The sequence below is a fragment of the Podarcis erhardii genome (assembly GCF_964252035.2).
Source record: "Podarcis erhardii genome assembly, chromosome: 8".
NCBI lineage: Eukaryota > Metazoa > Chordata > Lepidosauria > Squamata > Lacertidae > Podarcis > Podarcis erhardii.
In genome coordinates this window covers 92720401-92734858 of record NC_138499.1, presented here as the reverse complement: position 1 = coordinate 92734858, position 14458 = coordinate 92720401, and the positions used below count along the sequence as shown (strand labels likewise).

The window sequence follows — 14458 nt, the reverse complement described above, 5'->3', positions numbered from 1 at the left end:
TAAATCCCTAATGAGGACTCACTGGAAAGCACCAAACAAATGAGGACTCACTGGAAAACACCAAACTCTCTTTCAGCCTAAAGCAAACTATGTTGAGGATGAGGAGGAAACTAGAATAGTTGTGAGGAATATGACAAATGAAGAGGACGAGGCTCTTCACACATTAAAACTAAAACTAAAGTCTGACACAAAGCTAAAGTATTAACATACAAAATATCTTGAATCTTTGTGAACACAATTTAGAAATAAAATCTACTTGTTCATCCAAAATAGAAGTAACTCAGTTGACCACTGTAACTTTCCCCAAATCTGTTCAGTATCAAAATATTACTTTTACCATGAGCCCAGAGAGTTCTGCCTGTGCTTCCTCCTCCTCCATCTCAGTTTTGCCCTTGCAGAACTTAGCAGGGAGAAGGAGGACAGGGACAAAGCCAGGAGCAGAGGACTCTGCCTGCCAATTCTTGGCCTCGCTGTCTCCACCCTGCTGCTCCCAATGGGCATCAGACACTGGCGAATTCCAACGAAGGCCTTTTTCATTTCTGCACGGCATAAGCCTTAAGATAGCTGAGAAGCAGGGAGTGGCTGGTGTCAGCTGATATTCAAACAGAGAGCAAATTTAGAGAGTAGGGTTCATTATTGCTCTTCTGGCTGAAAAATGGCCGCATTGTAAGACTTTTCCCATGGCATCACAAAGCTGAAAAAGACCCAGAATCCTCTATTCACACTTCTTACCCTTGAAGTTACTTTCTGCAAATACAAGTGAGGGTGGATGTTTAAAATATCCCCCTGGCGAAAAAGGCAAATGCAAAAAAATTGCAGAGAGGCATATTTTTGATGCTTTCTTTTTGGAATGGCTAATTGATTCCATTTTTCAAAGGCTACAAAAGACATCTTAAATAAAACAGCAGCAAAACAGTAGGGAAACACTTCGGCATGACTGTTTATCTTCTTAAAATACCGCCCCCCCATCAAAAATCCTCCCCAGCTTCAATAACTAACAGTTCCTTAGTTTTGCACAAAGGACTCAAGAAATAGCAAAGTCTGTGTGCCTGGATGTGTTTGTGTTCTGTAAGGAGGAATTTAAAAATAACCCTCAAAATAGGGAGTGTCTTCTGTATTTCTCTTCCTCCTTCTACCCCTTGGTACTCATACATTTCGGCTCCCGAACTATTGAAACCTGGAAGTGAGTGTTCCGGTTTTCAAACATTCTTTCAGAAGCTGAACGTCCGGCGCAGCTTCCGATTGGCTGCAGGATGCCCCTGCAGCCAATCAGAAGCCACACCTTGGTTTCTGAATGTTTCAGATGTCGAATGCACTTCCGGAATGCATTCTGTTCAAAAACCAAGGTATGACTGTATTCCATTTTGTTCCATGCCACCCTCCAATACTGCTCCCCTCTCATCCCATTGCCTTGTACTTCAGTCCTCCCTGCTTGTGTCGGCTGTGATGCACTCTGGAGGCAAGCCCAGCCCAGCGCAGCAGAACCACAACACCAAGCATGGCACTTTTAGGCATTGTGAGGCCCCTCAAAACCGGCTGTTGTGGACTAATCATATTCACAGATTTTTATCTCTAATGCCCACTGACCAGCAGTGAAGTCTGTGTGAAAATAAGTAAATAAAAGTTTGCATCTGAAAGCAACAGCCTGTGTTTTGGGCTTTGATTGGAATTGTCCCACCCCCAATCCAAGTTTGGAGGAGGAACAGAATTCCCAAGCCAATGCTTAAGTTATTCAGTGCAACTTGTTTTTTGTTGTGAGGTGAGCACCATAACCCCAATATTATAGTTTTGAGGGAACAATGACTAATTTTCAAACTTTTTCTTGTAGCCACTGGGTTCTGGACCAAATATGTGCCAAATTCTAAATTTCTGGGTGCCTTGGATGTACATTAACCATTTGAGAGAGAAGTGCAAATTTGCTCTCCGCTTTTAGGTATCTTATTTTCACATCTTTCTAGTGTCCTGGTCTATGCATGACAAGCCAGATGCAGTCCTATCTGGCCTGCTAACCACCCATTTAGACTTTTGCAATGGGTTAGACATGGAGCCAACTTTTAAAAAGCACTGAAAATTGCCGTTGGTCCAGAATATGCTCCCAAGATTATTTTGGCCACATTACATCCCAGCTCTGCCAGCTGCACCGGATCCCAGTTAAGTTTCTGGGCTCAATTTAAAGTGATGCTTGCATACTTTTAAAGCTCTTAACAACTTTAAAGGCCAAGTTACTTTTTTAAAAAATTATTTTCTCTGATCCTTAACATCCTCATCAGAGGAGCCCGTGCTTCAAGTGCCCTTGACAAATGAAGTGAGATGGGTGGCTCCTAGGAAGAAGGCTTTTGTGGTGGTGGCATCCTGTCGATGTAGCACCCTCCCATCTTTTTAAAATTATAGGCTTCTCAAATCAGGGTTTGTGATTTATTTTATATGCATGTTCTCAATTGCTGTACTTATTCATCCTTCAATAATAACTTTTATCATCTGTATCATCATATTTAGTATTGTATTTTATTCCTTTAATTTTTTGTGAGCCACCCAGAAGGTATATGTCATTGCACAGTGTGGAGGAATGAAGGTACACGTCTGTCTGTTTTAGGGCTTGGAACAGACTTTCAAAGTTCAAAGCCTTGTGCTGTTATGGACCTGTTTAGCAGGAGCTGCTTGGTGGCAGCAGGGAGCAAAGAGACTGGGAGCTTCTCTCTGGGAGCTGACATCTTCACAAAGTCAAGGTAGCCCAAGGTTTTGCTTAAGTGACTTGTTGACGAAACTCAAAATGGTTTCTGGTTAACAGTTTAGGTACTGTAATTATTTGTATGTTTTAAACAGATTTTATATATGTATATAGTTTTAGTTCTCTTAATTGTTTTTTAATTGTTTTTTCCATATTTTTAGTGATTCTTGTTCTTATCTGTAAGCTGCCTTGAGTCCTGTCTGGGGGGGAAAGCGGGGTATTATGGTTGTTGTTGTTGTTGTTGTTGTTGTTGAAGCTAGCTGCCCCCAGCAGCCCCAGGTGCCCTGTTCTGACATTCTTACCTGATGTTCTCCTCCAGCATGTTACTGCTCACAGCTGTGTGTCCTTCTGGAATGGGTTGCACGGGGTGCATTAAATGAACTGTCCGATAAAGCGGAGTTGGATGGACTGGCTGACTAGGCTGCACCGTCCTCAACACTTCTGATGTCACGGTGGGCAGCTGCTGTTGAAGCCTGGCAGACTTGGAGCTGACTGGAGTCTTTAAAACAGCAGCAGATGTTCCTTTTTGTGCCATGTTTGAAGACGTTTTAGACCTGCCCATTTGGTTTCTATTACCAGCAGGTGCTGATTGTAAAGATGAATCGGGGGAATCTGTACTCAAACTTGGATCTTCATCATCTATGTAAACAAGGTCTTTTGGCATTTCTTTAAACTGATACACCAAACGTTGTCCTTCTACTTTGGCCAGAATGCCTCTTTGGTAATAATATCTATTTGAAGTAGGAAAACACACCAAAGATTACACAAAGGAATAGAGTTGTACCTTGGTTGTTGAACGGAATCTGTTCCAGAAGTCCATTCGACTTTCGAAAACGTTCGAAAACCCAAGGCATTGCTTCTGATTGGCTGCAGGAGCTTCCTGCACTGAATCGGAAGCCGCAGAAGCTGTGTTGGACGTTCGGGTTCCAAAGAACGTTCACGAACCGGAACACTCACTTCCGGGTTCGCGGCGTTCAGGAGCCAAAACGTTTGAGTCGCAAGGTGTTCTTCGACCAAGGTACGACTGTACTTAAGTTGGAGAAACTCTACCTAAAATACTGTTTTAACACTAACAGATTAATGCAGCAATATGCACTTTTAAAAGAATGAACACAATTCATTTCCTGCTGTTTCTGTTCTTGATGAGCTTTGAATACTCAAGTACTTTCCCCCAACAGATCACTCTCCATATTCTGAAAAGTCTTCATGCAACCAAGGACATTCCGCTCAAAGTACAGAACAGGATCCACCTGGGCTTATGAAGCCACACTGCAAACAAAAATGCAGTTGTGGGCCTGAGATGGTCATGATTCATTTAACAGCCGGTATCCATGCTAAGAGAGGAAGATTGTGAGCCATGTCTTACTAGTCCAGCGCTAGCTAGTCTTGATTCAACCACAGTATTAAAATTTCTAGAATGTTAATATTATTTTCAATCTTTTCCCTCCCAACAGTCAGCATGGCAGGCTCACTGATCAGACTCTATCCTCATTAGGTTGGGAGTGTGGTTGTTGTTTTGGAGAGCGGGGTGAGCTCCGCACAAAGTATTTTTGTATATCTGTATCTAATATTTACTAGTATTAGTGCTTAACATTGTTTTAGCTTAGGATGCTCTCCACCTTATGATATACATTTTGTGCTGAGTATATTCTGTCATGATCTTAAGTTTACCTACCTGAGAGCCCTGCCCATTGTTTCATAATTCATATCGGGTTTGTTTTTGTGCTTTCCCCACAACCTCGACACAGCCTTGGAATCCACAAGCTTAAAAATGCCCTTTTCCCTCTGAGTCCATTTTATGTACTTCGGACAAGTGGCTTTGTCCTGAAGCAGAGCTAGCAAGAACTCCCAAAGGTAAATTGTGTTTCCTAAAATAAATGAATAAAAAGAATTTCAGAAAGACACATTTTGAGAAAACAATTGTTACCGCAGTAAACAACAAATAACTTGTCCCAATAAAATGACACTTGTAAGTACAAAGATGTGTAATTTCTTAATTAACTGAAAATAAAATATACAAACGATGACCTGCACATACATAACAATAACTTCAAATAAATTATCATGGATTTTGGGACCCTTCTTTTCTTCCATAGTCCCACAGCCACCTCTCTGTCTCTTTTAAAAATAATATTTATTAACATTTTAAAGACTACAAAGGGGAAAAAAAGAATTAAACAAAACAATACAATACAAAAACAAAAACACTACATAACACTAACACTAAAATATTAAATTAACAAAACAAAACAAACACAATTTAAAACACATCCAATACTTTCAGTATCTTGTCTCTCATTCACTTGTTTCCGCCACCTCCTCACACCTCCCTTTTTGCATTCCACTTTGATTACCGGTAACTGTTTCAGCAATTCTTTTCCATCTTCCTCTGTTTTCTGTCCTGTAATTTATCTTAACATATTCTAACCTTATTTTTCCCTTTAATACATTGATAATCTATCTATCCTTAATTCCTTATAACATTTCTACTAAAGCCATATAACTTCATTCCAACATTTTCCTAGCATTCATTAATTTTACAATATTTCCGTAAATAGTCTTTAAACTTTTTCCAGTCTTCTTCCACCGAATCTTATCCCTGGTCTCGGATTCTGCAAGTCATTTCCGCCAATTCCATGTAGTCCATCAACTTCATCTGCCATTCTTCCCGGGTGGGTAAATCTTGTGTCTTCCAATACTTCGCGATGAGTATTCTTGCTGCTGCTGTTACATAAAGAAAGCTGCATACATAAAGAAAGTTCTGTCCTTCTTTAGCACCAATTGGCTGACCATGCCCAGGAGAAAGGCCTCTGGTTTCTTCAGGAAGGTATATTTAAATACCTTTTTCATTTCATTATAAATCATCTCCCAGAATGTCTTAATCCTTGGGCATGTCCACCAAAGGTGAAAGAATGTACCTTCAATCCCATTACATTTCCAACATTTATTATCGGGCAAATGGTAAATTTTTGCAAGCTTGACTGGTGTCATGTACCACCTATAAATCATTTTCATTAAGTTTTCTCTTAGGGCATTACATGCTGTAAATTTCATACCTGTGGTCCATAACTGTTCCCAGTCAGCCATCATTATGTTATGTCCAACATCTTGTGCCCATTTAATCATAGCAGATTTCACCGTTTCATCCTGAGTGTTCCATTTCAACAGCAAGTTATACATTCTTGACAAATTCTTAATTTTGGGATCTAACAATTCTGTTTCCAATTTTGATTTCTCCACCTGGAAACCAGCTTTTTTCTCCAAGTTGTATGCCTCCATTATTTGGTAATAATGGAGCCTATCTCGCACTCTGTTTTTCAATTTTTCAAAACTCTGCAGTTTTATTCTGTCTCCATCTTGTTCCAGAATTTCCCAATATTTCGGCCATTTGGCCTCCATATTGAGTTTTTTCTGTGCTTTCGCTTCCATTGGTGACAACCATCTTGAGGTTTTATTTTCTAACAGATCCTTAAATCTTATCCAAACATTAAACAGTGCTTTTCTAACAATATGGTTTTTAAACGCTTTATGTGCTTTTACCTTATCATACTACAAATATGCATGCCAACCAAATACATTGTTGAAGCCTTCTAAGTCCAGCACATCAGTATTTTCAAGAAGCAGCCATTCTCTCAGCCAGCAAAAAGCAGCTGATTCATAATAAAGTTTAAGGTCTGGCAGGGCAAATCCACCTCTTTCTTTAGCATCAGTTAATATCTTGAATTTTATTTGAGGCTTCCTGCCCTGCCAGACAAATCTAGAAATATCTCTCTGCCACTTCTTGAAACAATCCATCTTGTCCAAAATTTGCAATGTTTGAAACAAAAACAACATCCTTGGCAATACATTCATTTTTATCACAGCTATTCGGCCTAACAATGATAACTTCAAATTTGACCATATTTCCAAGTCCTTTTTCACTTCAATCCAACATTTTTCATAATTATCCTTAAACAAGTTCACATTCTTGGCAGTCATATTAACCCCTAAATATTTCACTTTCTTAACCAATGTTAATCCTGTCTCCTCCTGAAACTTCTCTCTCTCATTCGCAGTTAAATTTTTCTCTAAAACCTTAGTTTTCATCTTGTTCAACTTAAAACCTGCTACCTGACCAAATTCTTGAATCAGTTCCAATACCCTTTTGGTACTAGATTCTGGCTCCTGTAAAGTCAATACTAAATCATCAGCAAATGCTTTCAGTTTGTACTGTTTAGCTCCCACTTGTATACCTTTGACCAATTGGTCCTTTCTAATCATATTTAGCAAAACCTCCAGGACCGATATGAAAAGCAATGGAGAGATTGGGCAACCTTGTCGTGTTCCTTTCTCAATCTTAAACTCTTCTCTCAATACATTGTTCACAATTAATTTTGCCTTTTGTTCTGAATAAATTGCACCTATAACATTTTCAAAACCTTGACCTACCCCCATCCCCTGTAGATTCTTCTTCATAAAACTCCAAGAAATATTATCAAAGGCTTTCTCCGCGTCCACAAATATCAGAACTGCCTTAGTATTTATATTCACTTGTAGTTTTTCTAAGATATTAATTATGTTCCTCATATTGTCAGACAAATGTCTGCCCGGGAGAAAGCCCGCTTGATCTTTATTAATTTCTTCTACTAACACCTTTTTTAATCTTTTAGCCAAAATGTCTGCAAAAATTTTGTAGTCCACATTAAGCAGCGATATGGGCAGTAATTCTTGAGCTGTGTCTTTTCAGTCTCTGATTTTGGTATAAGTGTAATATAAGCTTCCTTCCACGACTCTGGTGCCCTTTTCCCTTCCAATATTTCATTACAGACTTCCTTCAATGGTTGTATTAACCATTCTCTCAAAGTTCTGTAATATCTTGAAGTCAAACCATCTGGTCCTGGAGATTTACCCAATTGCATGTTCTGGATGGCCCCTTCCACTTCCTGATCCGTAATTTTATAATTCAACATTAACTTATTTTCCTGAGAGATTTTCTGTAGTCCATTTATTTTCAAAAATCGATCAATAGCCATTTCTTTCTGCTTCTCCTGTGTATAAAGTTGTTTAAAATACCTCTGGAAGCACTTCCTAATCTCCACTGGGTTCTGTATATTCTTTCCTTCCACTTCCAAACTCGTAATCGTATTAAGTTTTTGTCTTTTTTTCATTTGCCAAGCCAACAATTTCCCGCACTTATTTGCCGAGTCAAATGTCTTTTGTCTCATCTGTTTGATCTTCCATTCTATTTCCTGATTCATCAATTTCATATATTGTACTTGATATAATTTTATCGCTTTCATTTTTTTTTTAAATAATATTTATTAAGATTTTCAGAAATACAGAAAGAAAAGATTAGAATACATTCAAAGCCTTATTTTCATACACCCACTTTCCGGGACTCCCTCTTTCCCCCACCCCTACCATATTCCCCTATCATATTGTTGGCTCCACAAGCTCTCAATTCTAATTAAAACTTAGTTTGTTTAAACCATTAATCGAATTTAAATTTAACTTTGTACAATCCTCATCAATACCCTTACTAACGAAACAAAAGTTCTTTTCCCAGAGCCCACCCCCTTTCCATTCCACAATTTCCCTTTTTTTTAATGATCAAAAACACCCCACACAATAGACATATAAGAAAATAAGAAATAAAAAGTGTAGTAAGTAAAAGAAACCCATTTCAAAAGATAGTTGACAAGCCTTTGGATTCTATTTCTCCCCCCCCCCCTCCCGTCCCCGGTTTAGTTTCCCCCTGACCACCAATCCATGTTGTCTGCCTGGAATTTTTAAAGTCCATAAATCACATTTTTCCCCCAACTCCTTGCTGGCTTTTTCTTTTTATAATTATTTTTAGAATAATTTTTAAACCATTTAGCATCAAATCTATAATAACGCTCCCCCCATTGTTCTTTCCAAATTGTAGTCCAGTTTCCTCTTGTTCCGCTACTAAAACGTTCTAGTTCAGAAATTTAGTAAGTCTGCAGGGGTTATTGTTGTTCAGGAACAAAAACTTGCGTTCAGTTCCTTCCTTTCTTCAATAAAAAATTCTATTGTCTCCTTTAGCTGAACACCCTGTAGACACAATATTGTTTCCGTTTTGCAGCTTTCCCAGAAGATAACCAGTCCTGTAAAATTCCGATGGTATTTTTCCACTTACGACCTTCTTTGTAATGTCCCGAAGCTCCTCTAGGGGGATTATAGTAACTTTGTTTTCTCTAGTCCAAAAGTCCGATTGTTATCCATGTTTTCGCCATTTTGTATCCAAGTTTTAACGGGTTGTAACAAATTATAACAAAATTTAACCAGCAAAGTCCTCGTATTAAAGTCCTCTTTGAATTTCCGACTTTGAGAGCTACTTTGACAGCTGTCAAAGTTTCCTTCGCTTTTCGCCAGGCTCTCTCCTCGGTCACCCCGGTTCCCGGGGGGGAGGGTTACGTTTTCCTTCTCCCTCAATTCTTCCTCCAGCACAGTTCTTGTAGTTTCCCATCGTGGAATTCTTAATTTTTATCAGCAATACAATTCTTTTTGGACCTTGGTTTCCCAGTCCTTGTTTTGGAAGGTTTACAATAGGGAGGGGGACTGACTTCCTTTTTAGATCCCCCCCGCTCGTATCAAATCCGAAAAAAAAATTTCTTGTTTTTCCTTTTAAACCCGGTTTCCAAATTACTCACGGGTTGTTGTTGAAAGTCCGAATTCTCAATGGAAGAAGTCAGCGCTCTCCGCCGGATGGCATGCGGCTTCGCTCGGCAGGGATAGCAGAGGACTCAAAGCACCACGCTTCTCCCCGGCACCCGATCCGTAGCCTTTAAAAAGGCTCCTTCACGAGTCGGGAGGGCGCTAGCGGTGCCAGCCGAGTCTCCATGTCCACGGCCTCCGTGGCCGTGGTTTTTAAGGGTCCCCGCATCGCCGGTGCGGTAGGACCCAGCCCCTGCCGAGCCGGCTCCCTCCGGAGCTCGGAGGGAGTCCGCCATTCGGCGATGGCGCCAACCCGGAAGTCAATTTTATCGCTTTCAAGATCTCCTGTGATTTTGGTTTTGCTCTCAGTTTCTTCTCTCCTTCCTTTATTTTCTCCAAGATTTTATCCTTTTTTTATAGAATCATAGAGTTGGAAGAGACCACAAGGGCCATCGAGTCCAACCCCCTGCCAAGCAGGAAACAGTTTGAGTTCATTTTGAGTTCTCTTCTTAATTGCATTCTGTTGTATCAGGAATCCTCTCATAACCGCCTTACTTGCATCCCAGATTACTCTTTTTTCCACTGTTGTGTTCATATTTATCTCAAAATAGTCTCTCAAGGTTTTTTGGGCCTTCTTGGTCACTTCTTCATTCCTAAACAAAGTATCATTCATCCTCCATCTGAAGGAAACAATTGGTGTCAATTTCATTTCCATCTTCACAGCATTATGATCAGAACAAGTTTTGGGGCAAATCTCCACTTTGCTGGTCTTTGGAACCAGTCCTCAAGTTACCCAAATTTGGTCAATTCTTGTCCATGTCATTTTAGCCTCAGAGAAGAAAGTTCCCTCTCTTCCCAGAGGATTCTTCATTCTCCAGATATCAACTAAGTCCATATTTTCAGTCATGTCAAAGAAGGTTTTTGGTAGTCTACCATCTTTGGTGACTACCTGTCTCTGTGTCTTATCCATATTTGTAGACACCACTCCATTCATATCTCCCATCAAAATCATATTGTAATCCATGTAGTCTCATGTAACTTCTTAAAAAATTCCGATTTTCCTTCATTTGGTGCATAGATGCCTACTATCAAGAATTTCTCTCCTTGTGATTGAATTTCAATTGCAACAAATCTTCCTTGGCCATCTTTAAATATAAATTTCGGTGATAGGCTCTCCTTTGCATAAAGAACTACTCCTCTTTTTTTAACTTTATCTGATGAGATAAATTCATGGCCCAATCTTTTATTACTCAATATCTTCCTGTGTAGCCTTATCACATGTGTTTCTTGTAGACAAATCAAGTCCAATTGTTCTTTTTTCAATAAATGAAAGACTCTCCGCCTTTTTTCCGGGGAGTTCAGTACATTCACATTCCAACTCAATACTTGCAACACCATGGTATAATTACTCTGATTTTCCTCCAACTGCACCCAATGCTTGCTCTTCTTCTGTTAATGGTGTTGGTGTCACATTCACTGGGGGATCCAGTCCAAAGGAATATGCTGATAAATCCAATATTCCCGTTTGGTGATCTTCTATCCAATGCTCTTTGCTCTAGTCCTCTATCTGGTGATCTTCTATCCAATGCTCTTGGCTCTTTTCCAAGTCCCTTCTGCAGATCTTCGTATTTATACAAAAACTTTACTTTATCTTCTACTGATCTTATTTTTATTTTCCTTCCTTTAAAACTGAAGGATAGACCTTGGGGAAACTCCCACCTGAAGATGATTTTGTTCCTTCTCAGCAGGTCAACCAAATCTCCATAGTTAGACCTAATATCCAAAAGATATTTCGGGATGTCTTTAAAAATTTCCACTCTTGACTGTTGTACTTCCAAAGTCTTCTGGTAGTGCCAACCCAAAATTCTGTCTCTCTCTTCTTTAGTTCGGATGGTAATCAAACAGTCTCTTATTCTATTCTTCTCTTTTTCCCCTCCTCTTCCAAGTCTGAAGGCCCTCACAATTCTGAACTCCTCTTGATCCAAGTCCAAGTCCCAAAAATCCGCAAATTCCTGCGTGAGAAAATTATCAAACTGTCCTTCTCCAGTTCAGGTAAAGCTCTGATCCTCAAATTCGTCTGTTTTTCTTTGAGCTCAGTCATAGAATGCGTCAACTTGTGGTCCTCAAGCTGCCTCTGTAGGGCTGGGACACTCTCCCTCTCCAGTTGTGTTACTTTACCTTCCACAGCAGCAACCTTTTCCCTAGCTTCCTCTGCGGTCTGCCGTATCAAAGTAGATTCCTGTATCAATTTCTGGATGGTTTCTGTGTTAGTATTCACCTTTTGTCCCAAATTATTTATACTTTCTGTATTTAAGTCGATTTTAATAGTTGCAGCATTCACTTTCGCATTTGTCGCGTCTGCTTTCTTGTTAAGCTGTTCCAATGAATCATTTATCTTACTTAATGCAACCGCTAAGGCCTCTTCTGCTAACATTCCTCTTGATTTAGAATGTACTGGTGCAGCCGCCGAGGGGCCTGATGTTGAGGCTCTCCTAGGTTGCTGCCAGGTCTTCCCAGACCTTGTTGTTTTTTCTGGAACTGGTCTATTTTTTCCTTTCCATCTGCCATAACACTTAAGAAATTCAAGGTCAGTCCCACAGTCACACAGTTTTTATCTTACAGTTTTTATCTTACATTCCCCTAATCCAGCTCTTGTAACAGTTTCAAAAGCTTCCTCTAGGGGGAAACAGTTGCTGTTTATATTAATCCGTAATGTCCCTTTTTAAAACTCAGTTCAAACAATAAAGTTAGTTTCAGTTTTCAGTTACTTTTACTCCTTTTTACGGTCAGACGAGACAGTTGAAACAATGTATCTCTCTTATTTAGCTAGCTGTCACCGAACGTTCTATTCACAGTCAATGAACAATCCAAAGCACGTCAGTCTTACTAGCAGCCCGTTTCCAGGTTCAGAGCGGTGGTATTTTAACTTCCTTCACTCTCTCCTGCAGGTATATACAATCCAAAACTTCCCCCTCTTCTCCTGCTTCCAAGGGGGGTTTAATATTTTTTATTGGTGGAAATTTAGTCCTTTACAGTAGGCTTTCCAAGACTTTAGCTTGCAGCCTCTTTGCTTCAGTCTATTTACAAAAGGAGAAGGCGGACTTCCTGTTTTGAACCTCCCCGTTTCGGTACCAAATTAAGACGTTTAAAAATCCAATTCTTCACTCTACTCACGAGTAGTTGCTTTAAGATCAAATTGTCCACAGGAAAAAGTCAGTGCTCTCCGGCAACAGCTATGCGGCTTCGCTCCGTGGAAAAAGCAGTCGATTCGAAGCACCGCGCCGCTCACCCCACATCGCTCTGGATCCCCGAAACTGGGGTTCCCCACGAGTAGGGGAGGCGCAAAAGGTGCCAGCTGAATCCCGCATTCACAGGCTTCACCCGCCTGTGATTTTTAATGGGTCTCCGCCTTTGCCGTGGCGGCCAGACCAAGGTTTCCACGAGGCAAATTCCTCCCAATCAGAGGAATTCCGCCATTACCGAAGGCACCAACCCGGAAGTGCCACCTCTCTGTCTCAAAATCGCATTATGGGTTTATTATAATATACCACTCATGTAGATAGAATCATTAGAATTCTATGCAAACATTGGCATGCACTCTGGAATGTACCAGGTTGTAATGAATTTCCTTTGATTGGCCTGAGACGGACCAAATCAATTAAGGAAATGTTAGTACACACGGATATGAATTCCGAAAGAATTATAATATACCATCAGTAGTTCTGGGCCCACTGGTCACCACAAATGTAGCAGATGTTTATCCTGCCCTTTTTCTTCACAGATTAAAGAAATTTATGATGAGAAAACTAATTTCAGATTTGTTATTTGTCAATTTAGTACATGTCAGACCAGAGACGTCTACCTTATTCGATGTCCTTGTAATCTATTGTATATAGGCTCCACCACTTCGAGCAGTTGGGGTTTGGATTGGGGAACATCGTTCACGCATACGTAACACCAATATGGAGGCACCTCTGGTAGAATATTTTGTTTCCCACAATATTTTGTTTCCCACAACCATTCAAATACGGATTTATTATTTATTATTTATTATTATTTATTATTTATTATTTATTATTTATTATTTATTATTTATTATTTTATGGGTGAATCAGGGGACAAAGGGTATCAGAAAAGATTATGAACATCAGTTACGGCAGCAAGAAACCCGTTTTATTTTTATGTTTAAATCCATTAATCCAGGGGGACTTAACTCGGAATTAGACCTCAAATGTTTTATTTGATTATCTGTATCCTTGCTGTTACTTTGTACTGTGGCTTTAAGCTCAGTCTCCTTGTTATCAGTATCACCTGGGGCTGGCTATATATATTTTTTAAAAAATGATGTTAGTAACAGTGACTACATAATCGTATGTAGATTGGGTATGTAACCTTTTTATGTTACAGTTTATAATTTCCACGCTATCTGAAGTTATTGTTATGTATGTGCAGGTCATCATTTGTATATTTTATTTTCAGATAATGAAGAAATTACACATCTTTGTACTTACGAGAGTTTGTTGAACTAATTGGCTGGTGAAGAACTGAACAAAACAGTAGTTACTATCTGGAAACACTGTTCAGCAGAGTTCAGAGTTGGACATCAGAATTGGACATTTGCTGATTATACAAACTTGATTTCCGCTGGGTAAAGTCTGGCACCGTGACTTATTCAAGGACTTTAAGAGACTTCAGTTTGATAGTTTTCATGTTTTACATTATTCCATAAAGTTTTCTATACTGTAAGTGTTTCTGGCCATTGTGTTGCTTTCAATATTGCTGAGCCACATTTTGCAACACAATGGTTTGTTTGTTTACCCAATAGAATGATAGACTTTCATTCTATGAAAGTTTCATCTGATTACTCTAAATATCATGCCACATTTTCCCATGAGTGCTGGGTAGATTCCTGCCACAATCTGTATGATTTCTCTATTCAGTAAACACTTGCCAAAAGTTATAAAAGGAACAGGGATTGTATTTGTCCCTTGCTGCTTTGACAGCCAATGCCATTTACTCTGGGACGCCAAGAGTCGATGTGAAACCCATCGTCAGTTTCCCAGCATCTGGCTA

At 39.6% G+C, this 14458-nt stretch overlaps 1 protein-coding gene and 1 long non-coding RNA gene across 4 annotated transcripts in view; one reads left to right on the top strand and one right to left on the bottom strand.

Moving 5' to 3' along the window:
- Window positions 1-14458, bottom strand: part of ELF1 (E74 like ETS transcription factor 1) — a 76520-nt gene that overhangs the window by 1720 nt on the left and 60342 nt on the right. For all 3 annotated transcript variants that reach the window (XM_081872751.1, XM_081872752.1, XM_081872753.1), the window contains exons 7-8: window positions 4404-4596; window positions 3031-3459 (exon numbers count right to left, since the gene is read on the bottom strand). In XM_081872751.1, coding sequence (XP_081728877.1) covers window positions 3031-3459; window positions 4404-4596 — 622 coding nt within the window. The remainder of the gene's footprint in view (window positions 1-3030; window positions 3460-4403; window positions 4597-14458) is intronic.
- Window positions 45-14131, top strand: LOC309347957. Its single transcript, XR_014159077.1, has 2 exons — window positions 45-2726; window positions 13865-14131. It is a non-coding gene; the product is annotated as an uncharacterized lncRNA (long non-coding RNA).